This window comes from Myripristis murdjan, chromosome 1, assembly GCF_902150065.1.
Source record: "Myripristis murdjan chromosome 1, fMyrMur1.1, whole genome shotgun sequence".
Classification (NCBI taxonomy): domain Eukaryota; kingdom Metazoa; phylum Chordata; class Actinopteri; order Holocentriformes; family Holocentridae; genus Myripristis; species Myripristis murdjan.
The window spans coordinates 31,334,377-31,359,369 of NC_043980.1; the positions used below are offsets into that span (position 1 = coordinate 31,334,377).

The 24,993-nt window shown below is 42.1% G+C and overlaps 2 protein-coding genes across 3 annotated transcripts; one reads left to right on the forward strand and one right to left on the reverse strand.

Annotated features, from left to right (window-relative positions):
• Positions 1–477: 477 nt before the first annotated feature.
• On the forward strand, positions 478–20,627 carry micall1a (MICAL-like 1a). Of its 2 annotated transcripts, XM_030070346.1 has the most exons (17): positions 478–1,431; positions 5,553–5,601; positions 7,179–7,320; positions 7,894–7,994; positions 8,549–8,578; positions 9,338–9,486; positions 10,409–11,013; positions 11,094–11,154; positions 11,355–11,785; positions 12,217–12,602; positions 12,684–12,818; positions 14,784–14,910; positions 16,225–16,315; positions 17,209–17,282; positions 17,891–18,005; positions 18,399–18,445; positions 18,552–20,627. In XM_030070346.1, exons 1-17 carry the CDS (start codon positions 1,286–1,288, stop codon positions 18,683–18,685), a joined length of 2,823 nt encoding a protein of 940 aa, XP_029926206.1. In that variant the 5' UTR covers positions 478–1,285; the 3' UTR covers positions 18,686–20,627. The 2 variants fall into 2 exon arrangements, with proteins under 2 accessions (XP_029926206.1, XP_029926290.1); XM_030070430.1 differs by lacking the exon at positions 8,549–8,578 and having other exon boundaries at positions 18,552–18,685.
• On the reverse strand, positions 20,388–23,260 carry c1h22orf23 (chromosome 1 C22orf23 homolog). The gene is made up of 7 exons (XM_030070686.1): positions 23,235–23,260; positions 22,761–22,854; positions 22,559–22,621; positions 22,203–22,382; positions 21,849–21,992; positions 21,479–21,579; positions 20,388–20,980 (listed from the first exon to the last, which is right to left on the reverse strand). Exons 2-7 carry the CDS (start codon positions 22,852–22,854, stop codon positions 20,852–20,854), a joined length of 711 nt encoding a protein of 236 aa, XP_029926546.1. The 5' UTR covers positions 23,235–23,260; the 3' UTR covers positions 20,388–20,851.
• Positions 23,261–24,993: the final 1,733 nt, after the last annotated feature.

Here is a 24,993-nt window from a genome sequence, read left to right on the forward strand (position 1 = left end):
AGTTTTTTCATTAGAAAAAACTTTGTCAATATACTTAGTATAAAATGAATGAAAAATAAATATAAAATAAATTACAATTAAAATAAGTATAATATAAATGACAATGAACAACAAATAGCAAAATCTAGGGAAAAATTGAATTTGCCATGTCTACGTAATTTAGTAGTCTTTGACAGTTTGTTACTTCTGAGTTTTAAATTTTCAATACTAGTCAAAAATGTTTAAAAATCGTCTTTAAAATCGTCTTTAAAATGTAAAATCACAAAAAGTGCGTCTAGCGGTTTTAGTCGGGAAAATTTTACAAATAGTAGCTTTGGCAGGATAGTACCTGTGTACAATCTTTGTACAATTTTTACAATCTGGAATTATATATTTATGAAGTAACAGAAAAACAGTTTCTATTTAAAAAAAAAAAAAAAAAAAAAAAAAAGTATACATCCATGAGAACCGCAGCGCCCTCTATCGGCCGCGGAGGGGACCAACAGCGTGACATTGAGCTGGGCGGTGGGCAGGCTGCCAACGCGACGAGGATGGCTTGGCACCGGCACTGGTGCTGCTTTGATTCAAATTAATGATCCGTGTTACATTTATCACCATGTAAGTGCACTGGAACCAAGAAGCGACGTCGACAGTAAGGCACCTTGCGCCCAGCAGAAAGGCGAAGATACTGGGAGACACTGGGACTGTCACTGCGGGAGCCTGCCGCACCAGCGAACAATAACTGTGTTGTGGTCCAGCTTCTTTAAGCTTCGTCTGAAAACACGCTGCTCGACGCCGACAGAGAGAGAGAAAAGTGAAGCTCTCTGCCAGCCCACATCCCCGAGAAGCAAAGCCGAAACCCGCAGAGTCTGTCTGGTTAGTTAACAGCAGCTAGCTGAGTTGTGGCTGCGTCGACACTCGCGCTGTATGTAAACTTTACAAGCTAACGTTATTGGGTCGCGTCGGCCGCTGCAGTTCAAACTTTATGGTTTTAACGCCAGTCAAAGTTGCTGTGCAGATGTAGTTTGTTTTTAACGCCATAGCAACGTGGCTCTAAGTGGGGAGTATAATGTAAAAGTTAGCTAACATATGCTTGCTAACCATGCTAGCTTTTTCGGCGTGACTCACTCCCCGCAAATTAATGTATCGTAATTTCGGGTGTTGCCTGTCCCGTCGCTCCGCTTAAAGGCTGCTGATGAACTGTGTCCGACTGGAAGGAAGACTTTGTCCTATCTCCTCTCACACGTGGAACAACTGCTCATCGATTTGGGATTAATATTGGGATTTTTTTTTCCTGTACACCAACATGATGGGCTCATTGAAAGCTCTCCAGGAGTGGTGTCGGATCCAGTGCGAGGACTACAACGATGTGGAAATAAAGAACATGTCAACGTCTTTTCGTGACGGCTTGGCGTTTTGTGCCATAATACATCGATACAGACCGGATTTAATGTAAGTAACCCCGGTGTTCAACGGCTGAACATTTGCTGTGGTTATTAAATAAGCAAAGTGCTGTACGTGTCATCTGTGTTAGACATTACGTATCATGTAGCGATTACATAAAAAGACACCATTCTCATGACACTGGTGTTGTAATATTAGTGTTGATGTGTTAATAATAACTGTGTGCAATGATACGAATCTACTACATAAAGCACTGACATGACATATTTGATGACAACGTCAGATGTTGCTTAAATATGGCAGCTGGCCGGAGGTAAACCAGAGCCAGCTGTGTGAACCGTGTTAGAAAGTGACAGCCTGCAAACTTCTGGGATTTGGACTTGCATCCAGTTGGGAATGATTACCAGTAATCCAATCAGGAGCAGACAGTTTCTGTAGCCTGGTGGTGAACTGACCCCAGCTCTACATTATTCCTAGAAAGGGTTCAATATTGGCTGGGATAAGCTCCTGTCAACCAAGCCTGTAGATTCTCTTAGAATTGATTTCAAACAGCTCCAAACAAAACGTTAAGGCAGCTGAATGTTGTTCCTTAACCTTGGTTGAGGTTAGTGGTCAGTCTTGTTTATCTCTTTGCTTAGGGTCAAACTGGGATAACATGAATACTCTGCAAGGCATTTGTTATTCATAGTGCAGGTACCATCAGTTTATGCAAATAACCAGTCTCTGTCTTTTATTATAGCCTGTAGTTGTTGTGCTAATTACAATTTTATTCACATTGTGGAGTGAGAGGCCAGTGTTCTGTAATTAACTTGGGCTGACACACAGTGCCTGGTCTAAAACAACACAACCTGCCTATAACATTTACACACACACACACACAAAGAGAGAGAGAGAAAACCAACAAGGACTTTCAACCACAGTATCACAACGTGATCACAATCACAATTACTCGTTACAGCTGTGTAGAAGTTATGAATTGTCCTTGTTTTTGGTAGAAAACAAACAGAAAATCTCACATTGCTCATACAGTAGATGAGTGAGGACACCTTTGCTCAGACATACTGAACTTGAGGACTGGGTCGCTCAATACCTGTTGATCATATCCTATGCCAAACCACTGTGTATTTGCAACTAGTGTGTTTCTGGATTGGACTATGAAATTAAACGCAGTGTTGGCAATTTGCTGGTGGGGTCAGAGGCAGCGGTGATGTTCAGGAAAGTGGAATAAACTGATTAGGAGAAGTGGCTGGTTGGTTGCAGTGTCACGACGTTCATGTGACTCATGTTGGAAATTTTTTTGGAGGAGCACTGTGGTTTTGTGTACCTTGATGGGTAAAACATGATACTTTAACTGCCAGAGTCAGTGGTTTGATTCCCACTTGGATGACCCATGCTGCTGCTGTAGGGTGCAGCTGCTAAAATAACAAATCACTAAAATGTGTGCTTTTATCTTGTGCTGGAAGAACTGGAAGAAAAGACTGGCACAGTGGATGAGTTTAGATAAATATCACTCATTCCTCCACAACCCCTTGGTGGTCCAGATCTTTGAGTAAATTGAGCTACTGGATTCTAGCAGGGATGGGAATTACTGGATAGCCTGAGATATGATAATACCACAATATTTTACCCATGATAACAATAGTATCACAATACAGGAGATTCTGCGATATGCCATATATTGTAGTATAAGCTATGATACATGACAATATCTAACTGGTAAGGGCATAACGGATCGATAAACCCACAATTCGGTTTGTATTACAGTTTTTGGATCACAGTTTCAGCTTTGGTTTCAGTTTTGAGATCAACAAATATTCTTTCAATTAGACTATTTAAAACAAACATAAAAACGCTTTAACTATATTCATTAATTCATCAGCTAAGTGCGTTTAGATGGCTCTCATACAGTGAATGCATTTGCAACACTGCACTTTATAGGGTGTAGGTTATTTTGTACTGAACTGTTGAATTTTTTTTTAGAGTCTGGTTTGCACCGTGTTGAACGTTTTTTGTTTTTTACAGTTTGGTTTTATCCTCACAGTGACTGCAACATGAACATGACAGAACAGTTCCAGTTCAGGTACCTAAAGGCAGGGAACAAATACACGTCACTGGAACTCAAATGTACTATCTGCAAATTAATTTGAAAACTCAAATGTTGATACTTGGAACAAATGTATTAATAATGTATCACACAAGGAAATATCGCAATATATTTCTTTATTGATGGATTCTCCCACCCCTTAGATGCTTGTAGAACAAACTGGCCAAGGTCAAGTCACTGAAGTTGAACATAGTCACACACACACAGCACAGCAATGAAGTTGAAAGCATGAGAGTGGACAAATCCTAAACGCCCAGCCTTTGAGCACTGCCTCTTCAGTTTCTATCCCTGCATGCCTCCCTGTCCGGCCCTCTGTGTAGCCTCAGTGTCCCAGGCAAACTCGCTTGATCCAGACAGACAGTCCATCAGGCTAATCTGCAGCTGAGACCTCTGCCTGTCACGCTGGATTTAGCTCTAATGCTATGCCAGGCCCATTGTAGCCCTACACTGCTCTGTGCAGCCGCTGTGTACTCATTAAAATACATCGCATTACCACAGAGGAGGGAGACGTTGGTACCACAACTGGCCTCATCTGAATTTCCTCAACTGAAACTAACTCCGACTCAACTCGCTGGACAGGGGATGGGGGGAGGCATATATTTTGATGAAGAGAAGTCATTTCTGGCCTGGCTGACTGAAGCGCATGGATCAGTCAAAATCTCATTATAAAAGGAATTGTTTCCCTATAGTACATACTTATTCATACTGTGTCACACAGCTCACATTTCAATTTTATCTCTATTTGCTCCAGTGTTATCGAAATTGTATCCTCCTTTTTTTTTTCTTTTTTTTTTTTCTTTTTGGTTTTCTGATCCCTCTCCCTGACTGTTGAAATTTGTCTTCGTATTCTACACGTGCTGTCTCACGTACCCGTCTACTAAAACTATTTTGGCTATTCATTTATTTATAGCATCTCCTTTGACTGTTATGACAGTCAAAGTGACAAAATCACACTCCTTTTTCTGTTCACAGGCAAGCACAAAGTTTTTTATCTGCCCATTCTGCATCAGCCTAAGCGTACTTGGCAGCCATACCGGTCTGCAAAGGTTCTGATCAAGTGGAAGATGAACGCCAGACACACACAGACACACATATACACACATCATTCCTCAGCAGTCCTCCTTCCCAAAATAAACCTGGGAGTGAGACAGTGTGAGTCACAGCGGATTAGGTTCACAATTTGCACACTCCACACCATCATCTCTGTCACCGTCCTACCTGTCCCTGTCAGTTCAGTAAGACTTGAAAACCAGTCTGAGCAACAACTAGTGCAACATTTTTCAACAGTTTCAACTTTGTCATCAGCAGTATTTTATGTGTGTCGGTGGTCCTGGACTCCCAGCAGGCATGAAGCTGAGGCATGATCTTGATATTAGTGCTGCTGCTAAGTGTGTTTGCAGCCATTGAGGCTAGATTAAGGAGAACAGAGGTCACTTTGTGTAGCTCGGATACGGCACTCGTCTCTCAGGAGAGCTCCACATGCTCTCCATAAGTGGCTCTCCATGGTTGTGGTGTTTCCCCTCCATTCTGCTGTCTTGTATACACACAAACACATCCACACATCCAAACTCAGCTTAGAAATTTCAGGTTTACTGCTGGATGGTTACTGGTGGGAGTCTGGGTTTTAGTTCCTTGCTCCAGGGGTTTCAGAGCAGCTGCCTTGTAATTATCAGCCCATCGCCCCTGTTTGGTGTAGCTACTCCTGTCCTTTTATCCTTGCAGTATTTTAAAGCACCATTTATGTGCGGTTTGGGACCATTGTTTGCAGCAGTGCTGAGGAAATTCTTCCTAACCACTCACCATTTCTGTCTGTCATACCGTCAAACCAATTATAGCTTTCTGATGGGTCCTAAATGGGAAGAGGTCAGCCGTCTAAATGCAGTAGTACCCTGTTTCAACATGGTGTGGACAGTCACAAGAGCACAGGTCTAAAAGGAGACACTGCTCTGCTCTACAGGGTTTCTCTGAACAATGCATAGGATAACTAGTGCTACATACTGAATTTTTGCTTTTATTTTGTTTGGATTTTTTGTTATAACATTTTCTGTCTGTTTTGGTATTCCAGAGACTTTGACTCGCTGTCCAAAGAGAATGTCTACGAGAACAACAGGCTGGTGAGTCAGTTTTACTGCTTGAAAGTTTTGAAGTTTTAGAGACTATGACCTCATGTTGTCTGATTATATCATTTGGTGTGACAGCTCTCAGTGTTTTCCCCCTGTTTGTGTTGTTAGGATGAGTTGGCTCTCCTACAAAGTTCACTATTAGTTATCGCTCAGCTTGGCATTGTGACTGTCAGTTTAATGTGTTTCTGCTCAGCACTGAAATTATAAAGCTTTCTGTCAGTTGTCACACTGGGTGAGACAGCAGCGTCTGTGTCTGTGTGGAAAGCGGTGTTGCTTAATCCTGTTGGAGCCTGACGTTGGATAAGAGGGAGAGAGGGAGGAAATGAGCATATGGGGTAGAAAAAAAATAAACTGTTAGAATAAGCCTGCAGAGAGGATATTAAGTTTTAGAGTGCTGAATTTGCAGCTTTATGTTGTAATGGAATGAAATAAACAAAGGCGTCATTTTCACGATGTTTCCTTGTAAGCTTATGCCACAACCTCTGTGAGATGACAGATGAAATGGATGTGTCCTCGTTTTCTGTCTGAGCTAAGCTTTTGGCAGCTCTCTGCTGCTGTTTACATTTTTTTTTTCATCCAATACATTACAGTGTTAAGTGCAGCAGCTGGTTGCAACACCAGAGACAAACTACCAGCTTTCTGGCTTCAGTTCAGGGTTTTCTAAAGCTTCAGTGGCTTTTTTTCACTTTTAAAGATAGATACCTAACTCTCCTAGATTTGTTTACCACAGTTTCTTCTCCACATTGCTTTTCTTACCCATATCATTTTACTCTGATTTGGTCCATTTGAGATTCTTTAAATTTACAGTTGTATGTTAAAGTTTTTTGGCTGGAAAACTCATCTGAAATGCTTTTCAAAATGTCTGCTCAGTAAATTAGTGGAAATGCAAACAGCTCAATAAATGTGAGCAGTTTGCATCTCCACTGATGATGTTGATGTGTGGCTGTTACAGCCACTACTTTGGCAGGTTGCAGTGAATCCTAACAGGTCTGTATTAGCTGCAAATCTATAGTAGCCTATGTCATTACTCAAGAATAGAATAATTCATTCTCAGTTAGACTGGCTGCTGAAGGGTAGACTGCAATACACTGTACTAAGTCCAGGAAACCATTCAGCTATAATTACTGTAAGTAAAATACTTTTTACACTAAGATGATTCTTGATCCTCCCTAGTTTGCCCTATTTCTTGAGCAGCCTTCACTGCCTGACTGGATTATTTCACCGTTGTATGACTGCCAAGCGATTGTATCCATGTTGTTATATAACCTAACCCGCTCATTTCCTCAGTGGATTTTTTCATTAGAGTGATGTTATCCTCAAAGGGCAAACCTTTCATGATGAACACATTGCTGATGTTTTGGATGCATACCTGGGGTATTACTCTGAGTATCAGGTATCAGATGATGAGCAGGCTAGTGTGACCAAATTTGCATGTGTTTACATGTACACATACAGCACAGTCCTCTGTCTGTCCTCACACTGTTGTTTCTCATCTCCTTGCTTTCTTCCTGCTTTGTTTAACCCTTTCTATCTCACCCTCCTTTCCTCTTTCTGTTTTTTCCTTATAGGCATTTGAGGTGGCCGAGACACAGTTGGGTATTCCAGCTCTGTTGGACCCGGAGGACATGGTGTCCATGAAAGTGCCTGACCGGCTCAGCATCATCACCTATGTCTCCCAGTACTACAACTTCTTCACCAACAAGTCTGAAGGTCAGTACACCAGAGTCACCAGGACTTCAGATTTCAGTGGGAGCAGTTTGAAGAGCACACAAGTCCTACAAACTTTCAGAGGATAATTTTATTCTTAATCTGCACCAGTACATGTTTTATGAAAGTTGACATCATTATAGAAGACTTAAATTCACATAAAATTAAACCAGTCTTGACGATGTCAATCCTCAGAACTGTGTAGTGAGAGCAACTTGTATAACCCATGGGAGTAACAAAAGCATAAAAAGTTCTATTTAACAAAGACTTTGTTTAATCTTTTAACTAATTGATTGTATTTGATTAGAGCTAATAATTACCCACTTGGCACCCATTGCCCTCCTGGCCAACACCAAAAAGGCTTCCTGCTCTCCATGATCCTTCCCAAGATTTCTTGCTTTTTTGCGTTTTTTTTCCCTCTTTTGGCCCTGTTGAGGAGTTTTTTTTCTTGCCCACTATGAGGGTTTAGGCCAGGGGGGGTCATTTTGTTTTCTATAAACTGTGGGCTCGTGAAGCCCTTTGAGACTGTAACAGTGATTAATGATTCCTAATGAACTTAAACTTGAACTTTTGCAGCAAACCCTCCTTGTATGAAAAGGCCAAGTGCCACAGGTCATACTGAGCCAGCACAGAAAAGGCCTACGACTCCTCTGGAAGACAAAATGGTAGAGTCTGAGGTAAGAATGAGACTTGGTATCAGTAGAAGGCATGGGAACATGCAGGAAGTGCCACGTGCATGTACCAATTGTGAGTGTCTTCAGCTCAATTCAACCTGGGGTCACACTGGAAGCCACAAATTACAACACAGAACTCATTTAGATCTGCATGGGGTCATTTATCTACTGTAGTTGCATGTTGACTAACAAGCTGGGCCTCTCATGTGAAGTTTTTTTTATACTTGGGCATAATTTGTCCGATATTTCCAAATGACAGGAGCTCTTCATTTTTGCCTCTTATTTACTTTTTTTTTCTTTTCTCTTTTTGACAAAAATGGACTGGATATGCACACGTAAACCTCATACATCTTATGTTTTGTTTTGTAGTATTTTTGTTTTATCTGAAAGCTTGGATTATATGCGGTATTTGTGATTCGCATGTGCTATTTGGGAGTATTAATTTGCCAGATCTGTACACCACAAATCCCTTCCTGCCATTTGAGTACAGCAATTTGCAGTATACACGCACGTGTCTTGTAATTACAACATGCCTGTGTGGGCTTTGTGTTGTACAGCAGAGGGAAGGCAAAGCCACAGAGGGCAGAGTAAGTCTATAAAGATAGCCTTTGTATCCTGTCTCTCTTTTCTTTCGCATGCCTTCAACGTCCCTCCTCCATGCTCATACCTCCATACACTGGCATCCTCCTCCTCCTTCTCCTCAACTCCCACCCCCTCTTCAGATGGAAATCCATTCCAATCCCTCCTCTTCCTGTTCTCCTTCCTCCTCACATCTGATTTCCCCCCCACTCTCTGGTCCTGAGCCTAGGCAGTAGGATGGGGGTGGGGGGTGGGCTAGGAGGTGAAAGCAGAACAGTTAGGTCAGTCTTATTTTAATCTATTAACTGTTTCTTGTACATTAAAGACTGACAATTGTTTTCATACTTTGCTAACACTGTGTGCCAAGTTTGGGAATAATCTGCTGCTAACCTCCCCTTTTTTTAACTAAATAACCCCAAATGCCTGCTAGAACGTGAACACAACTGGCGGGATTACTAACTGTAGCTGTCATGGATTTTTACTCAAGGAAACTTTTAATCAACACATAAATTTTTGTATAAATCAAATTGTTTTTAACTGGACACGAAATGTGTAGTAGTAATCCATATGAATGAACATGCAGTAGATGTCGCAGTAGAGGAGTAGATGTAGCTCTTAGCCAGCTAAGCAGAATGAAGCATCCACATCCTCAAATCCTGACTCCGTGTTTGATCTTCCCCCTCCCCCATTCCTCTCCATCTCCCCCCTCCCCTGACGTGTCCCCCCTGTCCCCTCCTTGTGAACAACGTCCCGGTCGCTTGCGCTAGCTGAACCAGCCCGCACAGACAGGTGTAGAGGCGAGTGCAGCGGCCAAGCGCAGCACCCTGAGCAGCACCTGTGCCGCCTGTCAGAAACACGTCCACCTGGTGCAGAGGTTTCTGGTGGACGGCAAGCTCTACCACCGCAACTGCTTCAGGTGAACACCGACGTCTCTTACTCCTGAATGAGAAACAGAAACTGATTAGTCATGTCTCTGAACTGTGCTGTGTAGCAGCCACGGGTGTCTAACAGTGTGTTGTATTGCTTTGAGTTTGTCCCATTTTTTTAAGTAAGCCATTTACAATATAATAGAAATAACCAGCTATACGTCTAGGCTTCATACATGTCAAGCTGTACTTTGCTGTGGTGTACCACTACAGCAAAGCGAAATGTGAAAACTAAAATAGAAGTAGTCCAGTTGTTTTAAAAATACCTTTGGCCTTAGACCCTCAACTTGAAAACATAACTTAGACCTGCACAGTGACAGATACAGGACAGAACTAGAATTATTGCCAACAGCTGCATAAAGACAGAAAGAACCATTAAAGCTCACCTTAAAAGATCATATTAGTGATTTTGAATGTTTTGCCCATTTACCACAATCTACCCAAATTTTACATTGCAACATCTTGCAAATCATGCAGGGGTACTAAATGTTTCATAATATAAAATCAAAATACCTTGATTTTCAAATATTGTTTTTTTTTTTTTTTTTTTTTTTTTTTTTGGTGTAGAAACACCTACCTTATATTGTTCTGCTTTTGTGGTTAACAAAGTATTCACCAGTCTGAACCACAGAACTGACAGTTTACTGGAAAACAGCCCCTGGGGAAATGTTTGCTTTACAAAGCAGAGAGACTCACTCTGCCCAATTTCAAGTCATCAAAACACAGAAATATACATATTGCAGAGATTAGGCTAAACATGCAAAATCACTGGATGGTCCTTCACCATTTTTTATAGACATATGCTCATCTGACCTTACTTTAGATAAGCTTTATACCTGAATGCCCATTTTCAGTCTTTTATCCTTCTGGTTTTGGTTTATTGAAGATCCTCTCACTGTGTTGTTCTCTCAGGTGCGCAGAGTGCTGCAGCACGTTGCTTCCTGGATCCTACAAACTAGGAAGCGACTCTGGAGTCTTGGTCTGCACACATCACTTTACAAGACCAGCTTTCGGCAATCAGAATGGCCGCCCGGATCTCAGTAAGAGACCAGCAGGAGTCCAGTCTGCCAGGACTGGTAGCACCACAGCCCATGAAACCCCACCCTCTGAGAGGGATCAGGAAAAGACTCCGCCCCCAGGGAGCATCACAGCTGATCACATGTCAGCAACCGGCCCTATCACAGCCACTCCTGTTGCAACAAACGAGGCAAACTCTTTAGAAAAAGAAAACAAGGAGGATGGCAGCAGAGAGACACAGGAGATACCGCCTGCCTCCTCTCCTCCCAACCCTTTTGATGAGAGTGACGAAGAGGAGGAAGGTGGGGTAAAGGAAGAGGAGACTCAAACACCAGCCAAAGATACTGTTATTGCGAACCTCCCGCCCACGCCTGTCACTCATCTAGGAGGGCCCAATCGGCCAGTCCCTGCACCCCGTCGGGTTCTTGAGCCCACCCCTCCCCCTCGCCCTGCCCCTAGGGTGAGGCCACCCCGGCCGGCGGACAGCCCCGCAGTTAATGGTGAGTGCTGAGAGTAAAACTCTCATCACAATTAAGATGAAACCAGCATTTGATGACAGTTATCCACATGTTTTACACAGGTGAACATCGGAAGCCTCTGCTTCCTCCCAAACCACGGGAAAGATCCCACTCTCCAGGAAGGTACCCAAATATCTATGAAATGCCTAATTTCCAGCCGATTTCAGCCATTTCATCCATCTTAATCATGTCATAGTCTTTCTCTGTCTGGATTGTTCCAGCATGTACTCTATTTGTGTGGCCCTCCATGTCTCCATTTGGCTGTATTGTGTTGTGTCTCCCTCTGTGAACCCCCCAAACCTTCTGTGTGTCTCGTTGTCTAGCCTGTCCAGTGGCACCCATAAACCCAAAGATCCACCTTGGCTTGCCCTGGTCCAATCAGAACCTAAGAAGAAGCAGGCCCCTCCCCCTCCCCCTGCCGGACTGGCAACCCCTCCCAACACAGGCTCTCTGTCCTCTCTCAAAGGAGAGGGCTCCAGACCTAGCACACCCCCTCCGCCTTCTAACCCGTTTGAGGAGGAGGAGGAGGATGATAATATCGAGGTGGAGGAAGAGGAGGGGACTGAAGGAAGTGCAGTTCCACCTACAGTGGTGGCTAGTCACCCATGGTACAGCATCACACGGGCAGCTGAGGCCACAGGTGCAGACACTCCCCCTAGTGGAGGCAGCTCATCCCGCTCCGCCAGCCCTGGTAGCACAAAGAGCAAGAAACGGCGTGCGCCCCGCGCTCCACGCCCACCTACTGCTAACCAAGGTCAGTGAGATGTCAGATTTGTCTAAACTAGTGTTTTAAAACACAATTTCTACCATTGTACATTAGCATTAATTTTACTAGGAGGTTTTACGTATTAAGGCAGCCAGATACGACTGCGATGATCACTGCACCACAACACCAAATTAGGGAGAGTAGCAGATAATATTTTATGTAATATTCATGCAGTTGGCCTGCAGATTGTATTGAAAATTAAAACAATTGTTCAGGAAAATATCTTGGCGTGTACATCCCTGTCATGTTTATATGTGTGTTGTATCAAAATAACTGTTCATTTAGATGTTTGGATGTTGTTGACTGTTTTCTGTCCTTTTTCTTTCCATCTTCCAACCACTCAACATATGTGATTTCTATTTCATTTCCGCCCCTTTTTGCTTCCTGTTTGTTTTTACTTATCCTTCCCTCCTCTTCAGTTCTCCCGCACTCTCAGCCTTCCTCTTGCTCTCCCTCTCCAGCTCTTAGCATGGAGAGTCTTTCCTCTGGCTCAGACCACAGCTCCTCCCAGCCTCCCTTGGGTGGTGGTGCCAACAGTGACCAGGAACATACCTTCACCAAAAGCAGCTCAGAGCCCTCAATCAACAGACAGTGTGACTCTGCCGCCTCCCCTAACTACTCCTCAGCTGAGCGTCTGCCTCATCTCACCCCAACCCCTTCCACTCCCCCCAAGCCGTCCAATATCAGCTCAGCACCATCCACCCCGCAGACCAGTCGCAGCTCAGGGACTAAAGGGGCCCCTCCACCACGGCCCTCGACAACCCCCAGCCCACTGGCTTCAGGGCCCCCGCCTTCACTCAAAAAGGTAATAAAACATCCTAAAAACAGAGAAATAGTTGCTATATTTGCACATTATATCCAAGCTCTGATTCTTTCTTCTTTCTAGCGGATCTGCAAGGAGAATCCATTCAATAGGAAGGCCTCTCCCTCCCCTGCTAAATCCAAAGCCAGACCGCCACAAGGCTCCCGCCCTGCCAGACCCCCAGCCCCAGGCCACGGTTTCCCACTTATCAAACGCAAGGTAATAATGAGGCAAATCGCTCAACAATACCAAGACTACAGACTCTGTTGTACTAATGAGTACAACAGAATTTTCTGGTAGTTTGGGCAGGAGTCATTGTGGTGTGCTTAGAGTAATGGAGAGGGTCTTGTAGAGAGCAGAATTTTGTAGGGACACAGAGTTTTGGGAAGGGAGAGTAGTCGAGGAACGGGAGTCTTGAAAGTTGGAGAGGTTAAGTCTAAAGGAGGACACAGAAAACAAAAGCTCAAAAGAGAAATAGGGAGCATAGTGAAATGTGGCAGAGGCAGGAGGGAGTGATGAAAGGACAAAGAAACTGCAGGTAGTGCCTAGTAGTGATGGTGAGAGGAGAAAACCAAGGGTCTGTCCTCACACTAGGATTAGAAGAGAGGGGAATAGAGAGATATTTCAAAGGTCATCATGGATTCATATATTCAAAGTATGAAACAATTGGTATATGAGAATGGGAATGGAAAAATGAAGAGAATCAGGCAGAATCGAAGAGCCCTGCAATGATGCCACAATTTTAGAAGTGGAGCAGCCTCTAGAGAACACCATGTGTAGTCTATTGCTTTGTGAGGAGAAGAAATGGGTTGAGAGAAGAATGAGAGTAGGAATGGGCTAAAATCAAGCTGGGAATTGTGTGGAGAGGTTGAAGTTTCTGACTAACTGAGGTGTGTCCCATCTTCAGGTAATGTGTCGAGAGAGGTGTTGAATTTATCTGAGAAGTCACCAGGTCCACCTGGTTACTGATAAAGGACAATATCAAGAATGCACAATGGGCTGCATCAACAGCATGAATTGAAAATGAAAATGAAAGATGAGTGTTTGAGAGGAGGAGCACAGAACTTTCACTTAAATTAGATGAGCAAATCTGTGGCGCCATGGTGACCCAAAGGCGTACAGGAGTGACTGAAATAGTCTGTGGCAAACAGGGCAGGGGCTGCAGCAGTTTCCTTTGAGGTGATCCATGTCTCTGTCAGTGCAAGGAAGTGCAGAGAAGGGAGGGAGGCTTAGGCTGAGATCAGCTCAGCTTTCCGGGCTGCCGACTGTGACACCAATAAATCAAACACATTAGTTCAAACATGCAGTTTTACTGGATGCATAATAGCTTGTAAAATGCCAGGCAGGTTAGAGCACATGCAGTTGAAGTAACATTAGTCTTAAAAATAATGTGTACAGTTACATACTAGTGGACCTAGTGAACAGACTGCACTGCATGGTTATGCACAGCAGCATGTGGATGGATTGTATTAATTGTAGTGCTGTAGCCGACTCTGAATTTCCCCAGTGAAATCAGCCGCTCAATACAACATTCCCACAATTCACTTTTTGTCGTTGTTGTTGTTGTAATTTGTAGTCTGTCTGGCAATCATAAAATGCATTGGCACAGGTTTCAGTGTTGATAGACCACATTAATAATACTCAGAGCAATTAGAACCACTCATAATCAAATGCAACAGGGTCATATAAACATACTTTAAATCTAAGACAGCTGCATAAAGATTATGGCACAGCTCTGTAGGAATATAAGCACGTTGGTGTGTGTGTGTGGTTAAATGCAGCCATTGTAACAAACTGCTTTTTAAGCATGTGAATTTAAACAATCAGTTGCCCTAATTTCACAACCCTTCAAGTGTTTCCCAGGTTTTGTCTGTTTTGTTTGTTTTTATTTTTTCCTACAACAACCTATGGCACACATATTTTCAACTGCACACACACACTATTGAGTGCGTGTGTATGCACGTGTGTGGGCATCTCTCACCCTGTCTGTGACCACATGTTAATTGTCACTGTGTCTTTAAAAAAAAGAATAGAAAGAGAAAGAGAAGAAAATGATGGTTTGGGGGCATTTGATTGATGATTTTAATCATCAACTTTCAGAGGGCGGCGCTAATTTATTGTTGTTGCAAATGTGCAGTTTTCTAGATGGATGTGAATGACACTATCCACTGTGTGTCCACCCAGGTGCAGTCAGATCAGTACATACCTGTGGAGGACATCCATGGAGAGATGAGCCAGCTGGAGAAGGAGCTGGACGAGCTGGAGCAGAGAGGAGTGGAGCTGGAGAGGAAGCTCAGAGACAACCCGAATGGTATCACACCTCAGGGCTTTCATGGTGTTTCCTGAATATGAATTAAATCCATCTAAGTTCACTGCTGGAACTGGCACAGACCATGTGTAGCTTTGGAGTGCTAATTTGTATTTCAGATTGGATGTGCTTCTCATAATATTGTGGATTATGTTACCCAAAGGAAACTAGTCACTAATCTTACATCAGCACTCTAATATTGAAATGCTTGATAAGTAGTATTTCAGTGCATAAAAAATGTTTTATTCATTTACAGTGGTCACTACAGTTCAGTTTTATGGATTTAGCTCACATGTATGTAGGACTGGACAGTACTGGGCAGAAGTTGTGGAAAAAGTGTAAGAAGATTAAAAAAAAAATGCAAAAATGACAGGAAGAGGAGGGAGATTTTTATGTAACAGTAAAATTGGATAACCTTCTGAAGAAAATTTTGTTCAAAATATCTTCATAATTGGATTTTTTTTTTTTTTAAGCTTAAGCAATAGCAGTAACAGGACATTCATCAGTTAGTTTCGGCTCATTGAATCCCACATCAGTTGAAAAACTTGCAACTGTGTCTTTACAGCACCACTCAGGGCTCAGAAATACAAGTTTTGGTACTGTACCTAACAGGACGTGCCACCTGGGTGGTCAGCAGGGCTGTTTGCTGTCAAGCATATTAGGGTAGAAATCAGATTGATGTGAAAAAGTCCAATTTTGTGGGGGAAAAAATCTGAAATTTGGCAGAAATACCCTAGATATATTGAATGTTTTGTGTTTTTCACCAGTAGCTCAGTTGGGGATGGTCTGAAGATGTCATGGTGCCATTTTTCTGTTATTTGGTGAACATTTGTAAGACTAGTTAAGTTTAATTAGCATTAAGGTTTTTAATAAAAATTCTGGGGTGGACTAAATGATTTTTCAAGGATGCTGTGAATTAAAGTTTCTACTGACTTGGGGCTACATTTTGGTGTTAGTTGTGAAGCTACAGCACATATGGTTGACTTTTAATAATGTTTCAAAGTTTTGAACTTTAGATGCTTGCTGTACAGCCACCTTTGGGAAATTTGAGTCTGTCTGTCAGCTTACTAGACAGCTGTGCAAACTCTGGTTTACTGTCATGCATGGCAAGGTAGTTTTAGCCAGAAAAAGAAAGCTGAAAAAAACAGGAGCTGCTTGGCCCCAAATTATGTAGTGTGGAAGAGATGTGTCTCAAATGTCACAAAAACCAAAAGGGCTTGACATCAGCGGGAAGAACAATGGGGAGCAAGGTATATTTTGAAATTAAAACAAAACATATCAGCATGTCCTTTAAAAGAGGAAGCTCTGTGTTTTCAGATGAGGAAGAGGAACACCTGCTGGTGGACTGGTTCACTCTCATCCACGAGAAACACCTTTTAGTCAGACGGGAAGCTGAGCTGGTCTACACGTAAGTATCAGCCTGAATGACAGCCGTGTGTGGAGGTGGCTGTTTGTGCACGTGTTCACACAGACTTTGTCTTGAGCTGCACTGGCAGCACCAGGTGGCAGCAAGAGGTAACTGGACTGTGAGACAATACCCACAAGATAGTAAATAGTGAGGTTGGGTTTTTTAAATACCTGAATTGATATAATTCAGAAAACCAAAATCATAATACTGAATTGCAATACTTAAATGCCTAAATACTTAAATACATGATGTGCTTTGTTTTTGGAAATATGACTCATGACATACAATCTCTAGTGTATGAATCAACCTTTTCCCAGGGTCTAGTGTTAAATAAAGCAAACAAAAGTCGCAATAAATCATAATATCAAATTGCAGTACTGAAGAATTGCAATACATATTGTATGGGACCCAAGTGTCGCAATAGTATCGAATAGGGAAATAAGCACATCGCCTCAGCCCCAGTAGATCAGACTGTCAGTAGACATTAAACCACTCTCTCCTGTACTGCACCTAGATGTTTTTTTCTCTGTGACTGGTAGGGGTGGAGTTGGGAACGATAATGTTTTGGCAGCAGGTTAAGTCATCAGTAGTGATTCTAGCTTTCTCCAGACAATATTCACTACCTATTGTATAACATGTTATATATTTCATTCTTAAGGGTTGAGATGCTACTTCCTGTAACCTGGGAATTTATCACCACAGTACACGCCTGACGCCTTGAATTTGGCCATATGGAGAAAATCTGTGCTGTTTTATTTAGGAGGAATGGGACATTTTTTGCTGTTGCAGCCTCACTTTGTGATATGTGTATTTTTACATGAAAAACTTGCAGAGCGCCAGTTTAAATAGAAAGTACCAGTTTGGTAATGTGCTATATGCACTCCTTCCTGCAGGGCCAAGCAACAGAACCTGGAGGAGAGGCAAGCCGATGTAGAGTATGAGCTGCGGTGTCTCCTCAACAAGCCAGGTAGGTTTGAGGCCTGATTTTGTTAACGGTCACTTCTCTGCCAATTTATGTAATTTATTTGTGTGTAATTCCTGTCTGTACGTTGCAAAACATCGGGGAGTACAACCACTTACAGTTTGCTTGTGCCAGACTCAGCAACACCTACATTTCCCGGCTGACAAACAAAAGATTTAATCCCCGACACACACACACACACACGCGCACACGCACACACACACACACACACACACACACCACCAGGTTTCTACAACACAAGTTCCTCAACAGACCAGCAAATCTTTTGTTCTCTTTTCAGGTGTTTGAGCTGTGCTCTGCGTGTCCATCAGTGTTGGTGGAGTGTGTAGATGTATGAGAGAATTGGCCACAAAGGATTAGCTTGAATGAGATGATTATTGCATTGAGATCGGACGTGCCAGCTTGTTTACATTAACTCCAGTAGTTCACTTCCCCTGAGTGCCTACAAAGTGCTTGGGCACTTGTGAATTCCTTTTAATGTTTCCTTTGTGGATTCACATAGCATGTAATTACAGGCTAGGATATAGCCAATATTAAATTAATAATAAGGCCTCTGTCATGGAAGTGATGAACTTTGTTTTCCCACCGCTCAGAGAAAGAGTGGAGTGAGGAGGACAAGAGTCGGGAGAAGGAGCTAATGGCTGAGCTGGTGACCATCATTGAGCAGCGCAACCAAATCATAAACAACATGGACCAGGACAGACAGAGGTAATGAATGAATGAATGAATGAATGGTTTATTTTCAGTCATTATAAACAACAATACACTTTGTGTGAATTTACAACAAAATATTATCATACCTGTTCACACTGATCCTTGACACACAACAAATTTCCCACATCAGTGACCGAAAAAGGGAACAGGCTGAAGCCCCCAGGCTTATTTTTGCCTGTCCAGTACAATCCATAAAATAACCCAGAGTACCATCATAACAGAAAGAAATATGAAAGAAAATTGAGTCTAATTTATAATCCTTAATTATTTTACACTTTAAGGCTTAATCAATAGTTAGTAGAGTCTCTCATTTACTGCAGTAGTCCAGACTGCAGTGATAGCTTGGTACTTCACACCAATGGTAATCTAACATCCTCACTGTCACAGGGAAGAAGAGGAGGATAAATTTATGGAAGCCATGCTTAAGAAAAAAGGTATGACGACTTAATTTTTTCGTGCAGTTTCTCTCTTCATGTCTCTAATTTGGGATTTATGCTTAACATGACCCTCACTCTCTTCTTTGCTCTTGTCTCCCCCAAGACTTCCATAAAGATTCGGACAGCGAGCAGCAGAAGAAAAAAGGGGCAAAGTTCAAACCCATGAAAGTGCTCAAGCGGCTGAGCCACAAAGGAGAACCGAGCAAGAGTCAGAGCCCTCGCAAGGAGAAGAGCTGAAGAGCGGAGGGGGATGTGAATGGATTTAGGGAGTGATGAAAGAGGAATGCCATCCCCCGCAAGAGGATATTTTGACAAGACTGTGGAACAATAAAAACACATCGGAGAACATAAGTATTTAGGGTCAAGAACATGAAGACTAAAGCCTATATCAAAGACTTGACATGCGCAACCCAAAAACCACTCCCTGCTCATATCTTACCTGATGCTTCTCCAAAAACAGACTCTCCAGTGACTCCATTTCTTCAGTTGCCTTTGTGTGTTGAAAGAGAGAGGATGACAACTCCAGTGTGGGAAGAGCTAACTGCTTTGTAAGCTCTAAGAGCTTTCAGGCGAATGAACAGAAGTATAGGTTTATAATTGTGCGCAGTGATTTGTTACATGTTATTACTTTGCTGCCCCTTTTAATCGTGCTCTACATTGCAAAGTAACTGTGCCTAATGGCCATTGATTAATGTTTAAAGGAATACGCCAACGTTTTGGGCAAAATACACTTTATCCAACTTACCCAGACTGAGACAAGATGTTCGATATCATTTTTACCTCTGTACGTCCAGTAGTTTGGTTCCTAAAGGTAGCATTCATGTAAGCTTAGCATAAAGACCTGATGTCTAAAGACCTGATCCTTCTATCGCAGTGATCCATGCTCCACTGAAGGCATAGGAGGCTCCAGCACAAATTCTCCTAAAACGACTCTAGTTTGTTTTTGGGGTATTTTGCCCAAAATGTCGGAGTAATTCTTTAACAAAGGTGTGAATGTGAACAATAATGACAGAAAAGGTCAATTCATTTTCAGTTTAAGAAGTGACTATTCACTGAATCGCAGTTTAAATGAATTTGAAACAAGTATTCCCCCGTTATCTTTGGTTTTTTATGTTTTTACTCTGATGTAAAGTTACACTCCTTGAACACCCTCACTGCTCAAACGTAAAGTGTTTGTCCCTGCGTGATAAATAGTCAGTCGGCAGATATCAGAGAAGATCTTAATGTTGTGTTTGGTTTGAACCTGTGGTACTGTATTGGTGAAACTGGGAAAATGTTTTGAGATGAACTGTCTACAATAGAATTAATAATCCTTACCCTTGAAATGATCAATCAGTGGAGACCTAAGCGTTACTAGCTGCTACTTTACTATTGTTTGTAGTTCTCTTCTTTTATTTTCAGTAGTAATCAATTAGAGAGAGAGCCAAGTCTTGCATGCGGAAATGCATATAATGAAAGATGGATGAATATAATGTCAGTTTTTTTAAAGAGTGTGACTCTTTGAACTGGAGAAATATTTTGAATGTATAATATACTGATTTAGAAAATTGGTAGAAGAGAGCATCATTGAGAGTACTAAACTATAGACCTGAATTAGACTTTGAATTAGGTGTAACAACCATCTGAGGGTTTAATATTAGAGGTTACACATGCAGTAAGGAATTTTTGAAAAAGCAGATATATTTTAACAACAGTAGCAAAAGACCCGTTTTTAACTGTTTTAACCATGTGAGGGGGAAACCTGAATATGCAATCGTTTAATTTATAATTTACCATGCCTTTCTGTGTGTTTCTCTAAAAACTACATTTTGCCTTAAAAATGTGTAGATTCAATCTGTTGATACCGTCAAAACTGTAAATGTGCCATTTATTTAAATGCATTTGTGGATAAACGTCATCTGTTCATTTCAAGTTAATGTAAAATGTTCATGTTGTTTCCTCCCATGTAACTATTGTTAAAATTGTCTGTATGTGTGTATGTGGCTAATTTGTCCTCCATTCTAAATGGTAATTTCTGTTGTTGGTCTGCGTTTCTCCCCTTTGTGCCTGTCTTTTTGTCCAGCTGAAACCAAGGGCTTCTGTAGTGCTACTTTTTTTGTCAGCTGCTCTTTGTCCTAAACCAATAGGATTGCATAAAATACTGATATTGGAGGCAGAGGAATAAAAGCAGTTAATGCGAGTGGTTAATGTCTGTGGCTTGCACATTTAATGCTTAATTACAATATCTTTAACCACCTTGTAAAATGTTTTTTCACCTTTGCATACATCACTGTCACACTCGTCACGCTAAAGTTGTCTCCTCATAATTTAACGTGTGTGTTTTCAGATGAGAAGCTTCAAACCAAACAAGAACTAACACAAAAAAATGGACAGATTGGATGGTACTGTGTCAGTCACTGACTGTTAGCCTTGTGTCTCCTGTGTCTGTGTTTTCATGCTCTGTTCGGTACTCGTTGCTTTCCTCTCAGACGCCATTGCTGCCTTCGTTTTGGTGCCGCGGGCCTCCTTTATCAACTTCAGTTCATGGATCTTCTGCGGAGGACCAGACACAGTAGGGAAAAATGAAAACATTTGTTTTCATTTGTTGCAATTTTCTGAGCTAAACTCTTGTGGCTGAACATTCATCCACCTCTTACTGCTTGGCCAGCTGACTGTTTATCAAAAATCTTGTGTGTAAATATCTTATGAAAGCATGACGTGTCCCTAAAATTGTCACAATACTGATACTGAAACATTTTGTCTAAAATATTGTAATATGGGATTTTGTCTATATTGCCCAGCTATAATGACACTAATGACATTGTAAAAATAATTAGGTGGCAACTGGTTACATCCCTGGCCCACTAATAGTCATGCTGAGGCTAAGAATAGCACATTCAACTCCTATAAAGAAAATATAATAATTAGATAAGTTAAGGCTGTGTTTTCCAGGAGCATTACAACACCAAGGTCATTTGCACTTGTTATCATGAGAGAGGTACGGATAGCTGTGATACTTAAGCCCTGTTGCAAAGCCCATAGCATGTTTACCTGTGATATCTCTGTGTTGATGAGGTGGTGGTAGTGCTTTCCCTGGCCCAGAGCAGTCATATCTGCCAGAAACTGCCTCCTCTCCTCTATCTCATCCAGAACTACACAAGAAGCAAAAAGAGACTCAAAAATTGATATCAGTTTGAATTGCATGTGACATGTTTAGCCCAATATAGGCCAAAGAGAAATCCACATTTAAAAAACATTCATCATTCAGACTGCACGAATTGAAATTGGTGTGTTTGTTTGGGATGCAATGGAAACACTTCCTCAGTGTTAAGAAATGTAGAGACTGTGGGAGGCCCGCTCGGCCTCAGAGAGCAGCAGTAAACTCCTCCACATCGACCTGCTTCTCCCCAGTCAGCCTCACCTTCCTGGTGCCTGTCCCGTTTCCTCTCCTCCTCCACCTCCCGACTCTGATCTGCAGGAACATTTTTGGGAAATTTGGCACAAGGCTCCTCTTGTCCTGTTGCCAAGATATTCTGCAACCTCCTTTTCTCTTTCTCCAGGTCTCCTATGAGAGAAAAAAAACAATGAAATAAGCAACAAAGGAAATGGTGTTCATGATTTAGATGCAAAAATAAGCAATATATAAACTGCAAATATGCCCAATATCCAACTTGATGTATGTTTTTACAGTATTTTATAGTTGTTAGTGTAACAAAATTCAAATGCAGGGCTAATCAGCTGTGTGTAAAGGCTTCAGCTGAGGTGAATGACATACTTGTAGGACCAGGGCGGAACCTTTCTCTGGCATAGCTGTTCCCAGAACGGCAGGATTCAGCGCTGCGTCTTTGAGGCTTGCCCGGTAGGCGGGTGGGACCGGGCTTGATGGTTTTTGTTCTCGCCTGGGGGCTCAGGACCGAGGATGTAGGGTTACAGGCCAGTGGCAAAGCTGTTCCCTCTGTATGTGAGCGAGGGGAAAGTGTCACATGTCGGTGTGGAAAATTGTATTTCAATGCAGCAATACAGAATGTAGTAGGCCTCATGCAAAATGTTTCAGGCTGAACATAGTTGTGGTGAGGCAGAGAGGTAAAATATTAAATATTAATGAGTGATTAGTGACAGTCACAGACTCACTCTTCAGACAGTCATTGATCCTTCTTTGATGGAAGTTGGTGAGCCTGGACTCCTGCATCATCACTGAGCACCAAGACAGAGGGATGTAAACACACCAAGAACATACTGACAAATACACACAAACACACATATATACACAGCTGCTCTGCTTGTGTGTGTCACTCCCAGCAGAGCATGAGCAGGCTGGGGACATTTTCCTCACATCTGAGCATGTCCTGGGTCTCCTGGCTGTACCGAGGGGCTCTGGGACAGCTCCACAGTCCCCTACCCACTTGTCCCCGCGAAGATGTCTCCATCTGCAACACAAGCACATCATCCACACCAGTGGCTGTAGATTGGCAGATTAACAGTGAGGAGTGTCAAACCAGCTGAATTCAATCAGCTGAATTCTGACACATTCTGTCACTGGACTAACTTCTGCTCAGTGAAGTAACCATGAAATTAAAATATTTCCCAGCTGATCTGGAAACTCCCGTCCATGGACGACACTATTTGCAGCCCCTGAGCTCAACATCCAGACTTAATATGCTGCGCTTTAAATCGAAGAAAAATAAGCTGCCAAACTGTAGAAGCCCAAATGAAACGAAATTAAGACAAGGCGCAAGTCGATGCACAGCAGGAGCAACTTTAAGCTTTCAGATTGAACCGGAAATCCCCCGTAAATACAGCTACTTACTCTCGCTTCAGAAATATCAGGGCCAACGGCAGTTTCCTCAGTGCAGCACAGTCGGTTGCTATAGCAACCAGCTACAACAGCACCTTTACAATACGGCGGCAGGATGTTTTTTTTTTTCTTTTTTTTTCTGTTTTTTTAAATTATTTTTCTTCTTTAAAATTAGCTTTAACTGTTTTTAGATTTTTAATTAAGTATAATTATAATTTTATAATTAAAATAAAACTGGTTAAAATTTACTGTACTGTTTGACATTTGACCACTAGATGGAGACAAAGAATCTTTTGTCGTGTTCAGTGAATATTCTAATATTAAGATTAAAATAATAATAACTGAAATATATAGATAGCTAAAATCATGCAATATTTTTTACAATTAAGGACACAGCTAGATATGGTATCTACAGGAACATTACAGGATTTTATGGTAATTAAAATGAAAAAAAAGAAAGAAAAACAAAAAAAGAAATGTGGTAAGAACTCACTTAAATACCATATAATTCTGTGTCCATTTGCTGTATTTTACAGCAGTATAATTTCCCTACATATCACAATATCACTTCAGCTATAATGACATGATAAGAAGACATGATAAGTTCTCTGTATGTATCATTTATATTTCATTTATATCATTTATCAATTAGCATTAAGAAAGCAGAGTAATCCAAGCCACCAAGCCCCTCATGATAATGTGAGGACAAACACTATATGGACAAAACTATCACACCTACAGGAGCTTTTATGACGTCCCATTCTAAATCTATAGGCATTATTATGGAGTTGGTCTCCCCTCTGAAGCTATAACAGCTTCCACTCCTCTGGGAAGACTTTCTACAGGATTTTGGAGTGTGTCTGTGGGAGTTGTTGCCCGTTCATCCAGAAGAGCATTTGTGAGGTCAGACACTGATGTTGGACTAGAGGGCCTGGCTCACAGTCTCTGTTCTAGTTCATTCCAAAGGTGTTTGAATGGTGTTGAGGTCAGGGCTCTGTGCGGGCCAGTCAAGTTCTTCCACACCAAACTCAGCCAGCCATGCCTTTATGGAGCTTGCTTTGTGCACTGGGACACAGTCATGCTGCAACAGAGAAGGGCCTTCCCCAAACTGTTCCCACAAAGCTTGAAGGACAGAATTGTCCAAAATGCCTCGGTAAGCTGAAGCATTAAGAGTTCCTTTCATTGGAACTAAGAGGCCGAGGCCGACCGAGTCCAGTGGTGGTGTGCTTTACACCGCTCCATCTGACTCTTGGCATTGTGCTTGGTGATATAAGGCTGTATGCGGCTGCTTGGCTGTGGAAACCCATGCCATGAAGCTCCAGATGCACAGTTTTTGTGCTGATGTTGATGCCAGAGGAGGTTTGGAGCTCTGCAGTTATTGAGTCAGTAGAGCGTCGGCCACTTTACGCACTACACACCCCAGCACTCTGTGACCCCACTCTGTAACTTTACATGGTCTGCCACTTTGTGGCTGAGTTGCTGTTGTTCCTAAACACTTCCACTTTGCAATAATACCATTACAGTTGATCTTGAACTATCTAGGAGGGAAGAAACTCCACAAACTGACTTGTTGTAGCGGTGGCATCCTATTACGGTACTATAACAGTACCACGCTTGAATTCAGTGAGCTCTTTAGAATGAGCCATTCTTCCACAAATGTTTGTAAAGCAGACTGCATGGCTAGGTGCTTGATTTTATACACCTGTGGCAACAGGACTGAATGAGGCACCTGAATTCAATGAGTAAGAGATGTGACTCAATACTTTTGACC

Excerpts from the sequence above, each read along its gene's own strand:
- micall1a (XM_030070346.1), top strand. The coding sequence starts at position 1,286 with ATGATGGGCTCATTGAAAGCTCTCCAGGAGTGGTGTCGGATCCAGTGC. Across the intron at positions 11,786-12,216 it reads CCCACCTACTGCTAACCAAG|TTCTCCCGCACTCTCAGCCT; the intron begins GTCAGTGAGATG and ends CCTCCTCTTCAG. Across the intron at positions 12,603-12,683 it reads CCCCGCCTTCACTCAAAAAG|CGGATCTGCAAGGAGAATCC; the intron begins GTAATAAAACAT and ends TCTTCTTTCTAG.
- c1h22orf23 (XM_030070686.1), bottom strand. The coding sequence starts at position 22,854 with ATGGAGACATCTTCGCGGGGACAAGTGGGTAGGGGACTGTGGAGCTGT. Across the intron at positions 22,622-22,760 it reads GACCCAGGACATGCTCAGAT|TGATGATGCAGGAGTCCAGG; the intron begins GTGAGGAAAATG and ends CTTGGTGCTCAG. Across the intron at positions 21,993-22,202 it reads GTTCCGCCCTGGTCCTACAA|GAGACCTGGAGAAAGAGAAA; the intron begins GTATGTCATTCA and ends TTTCTCTCATAG.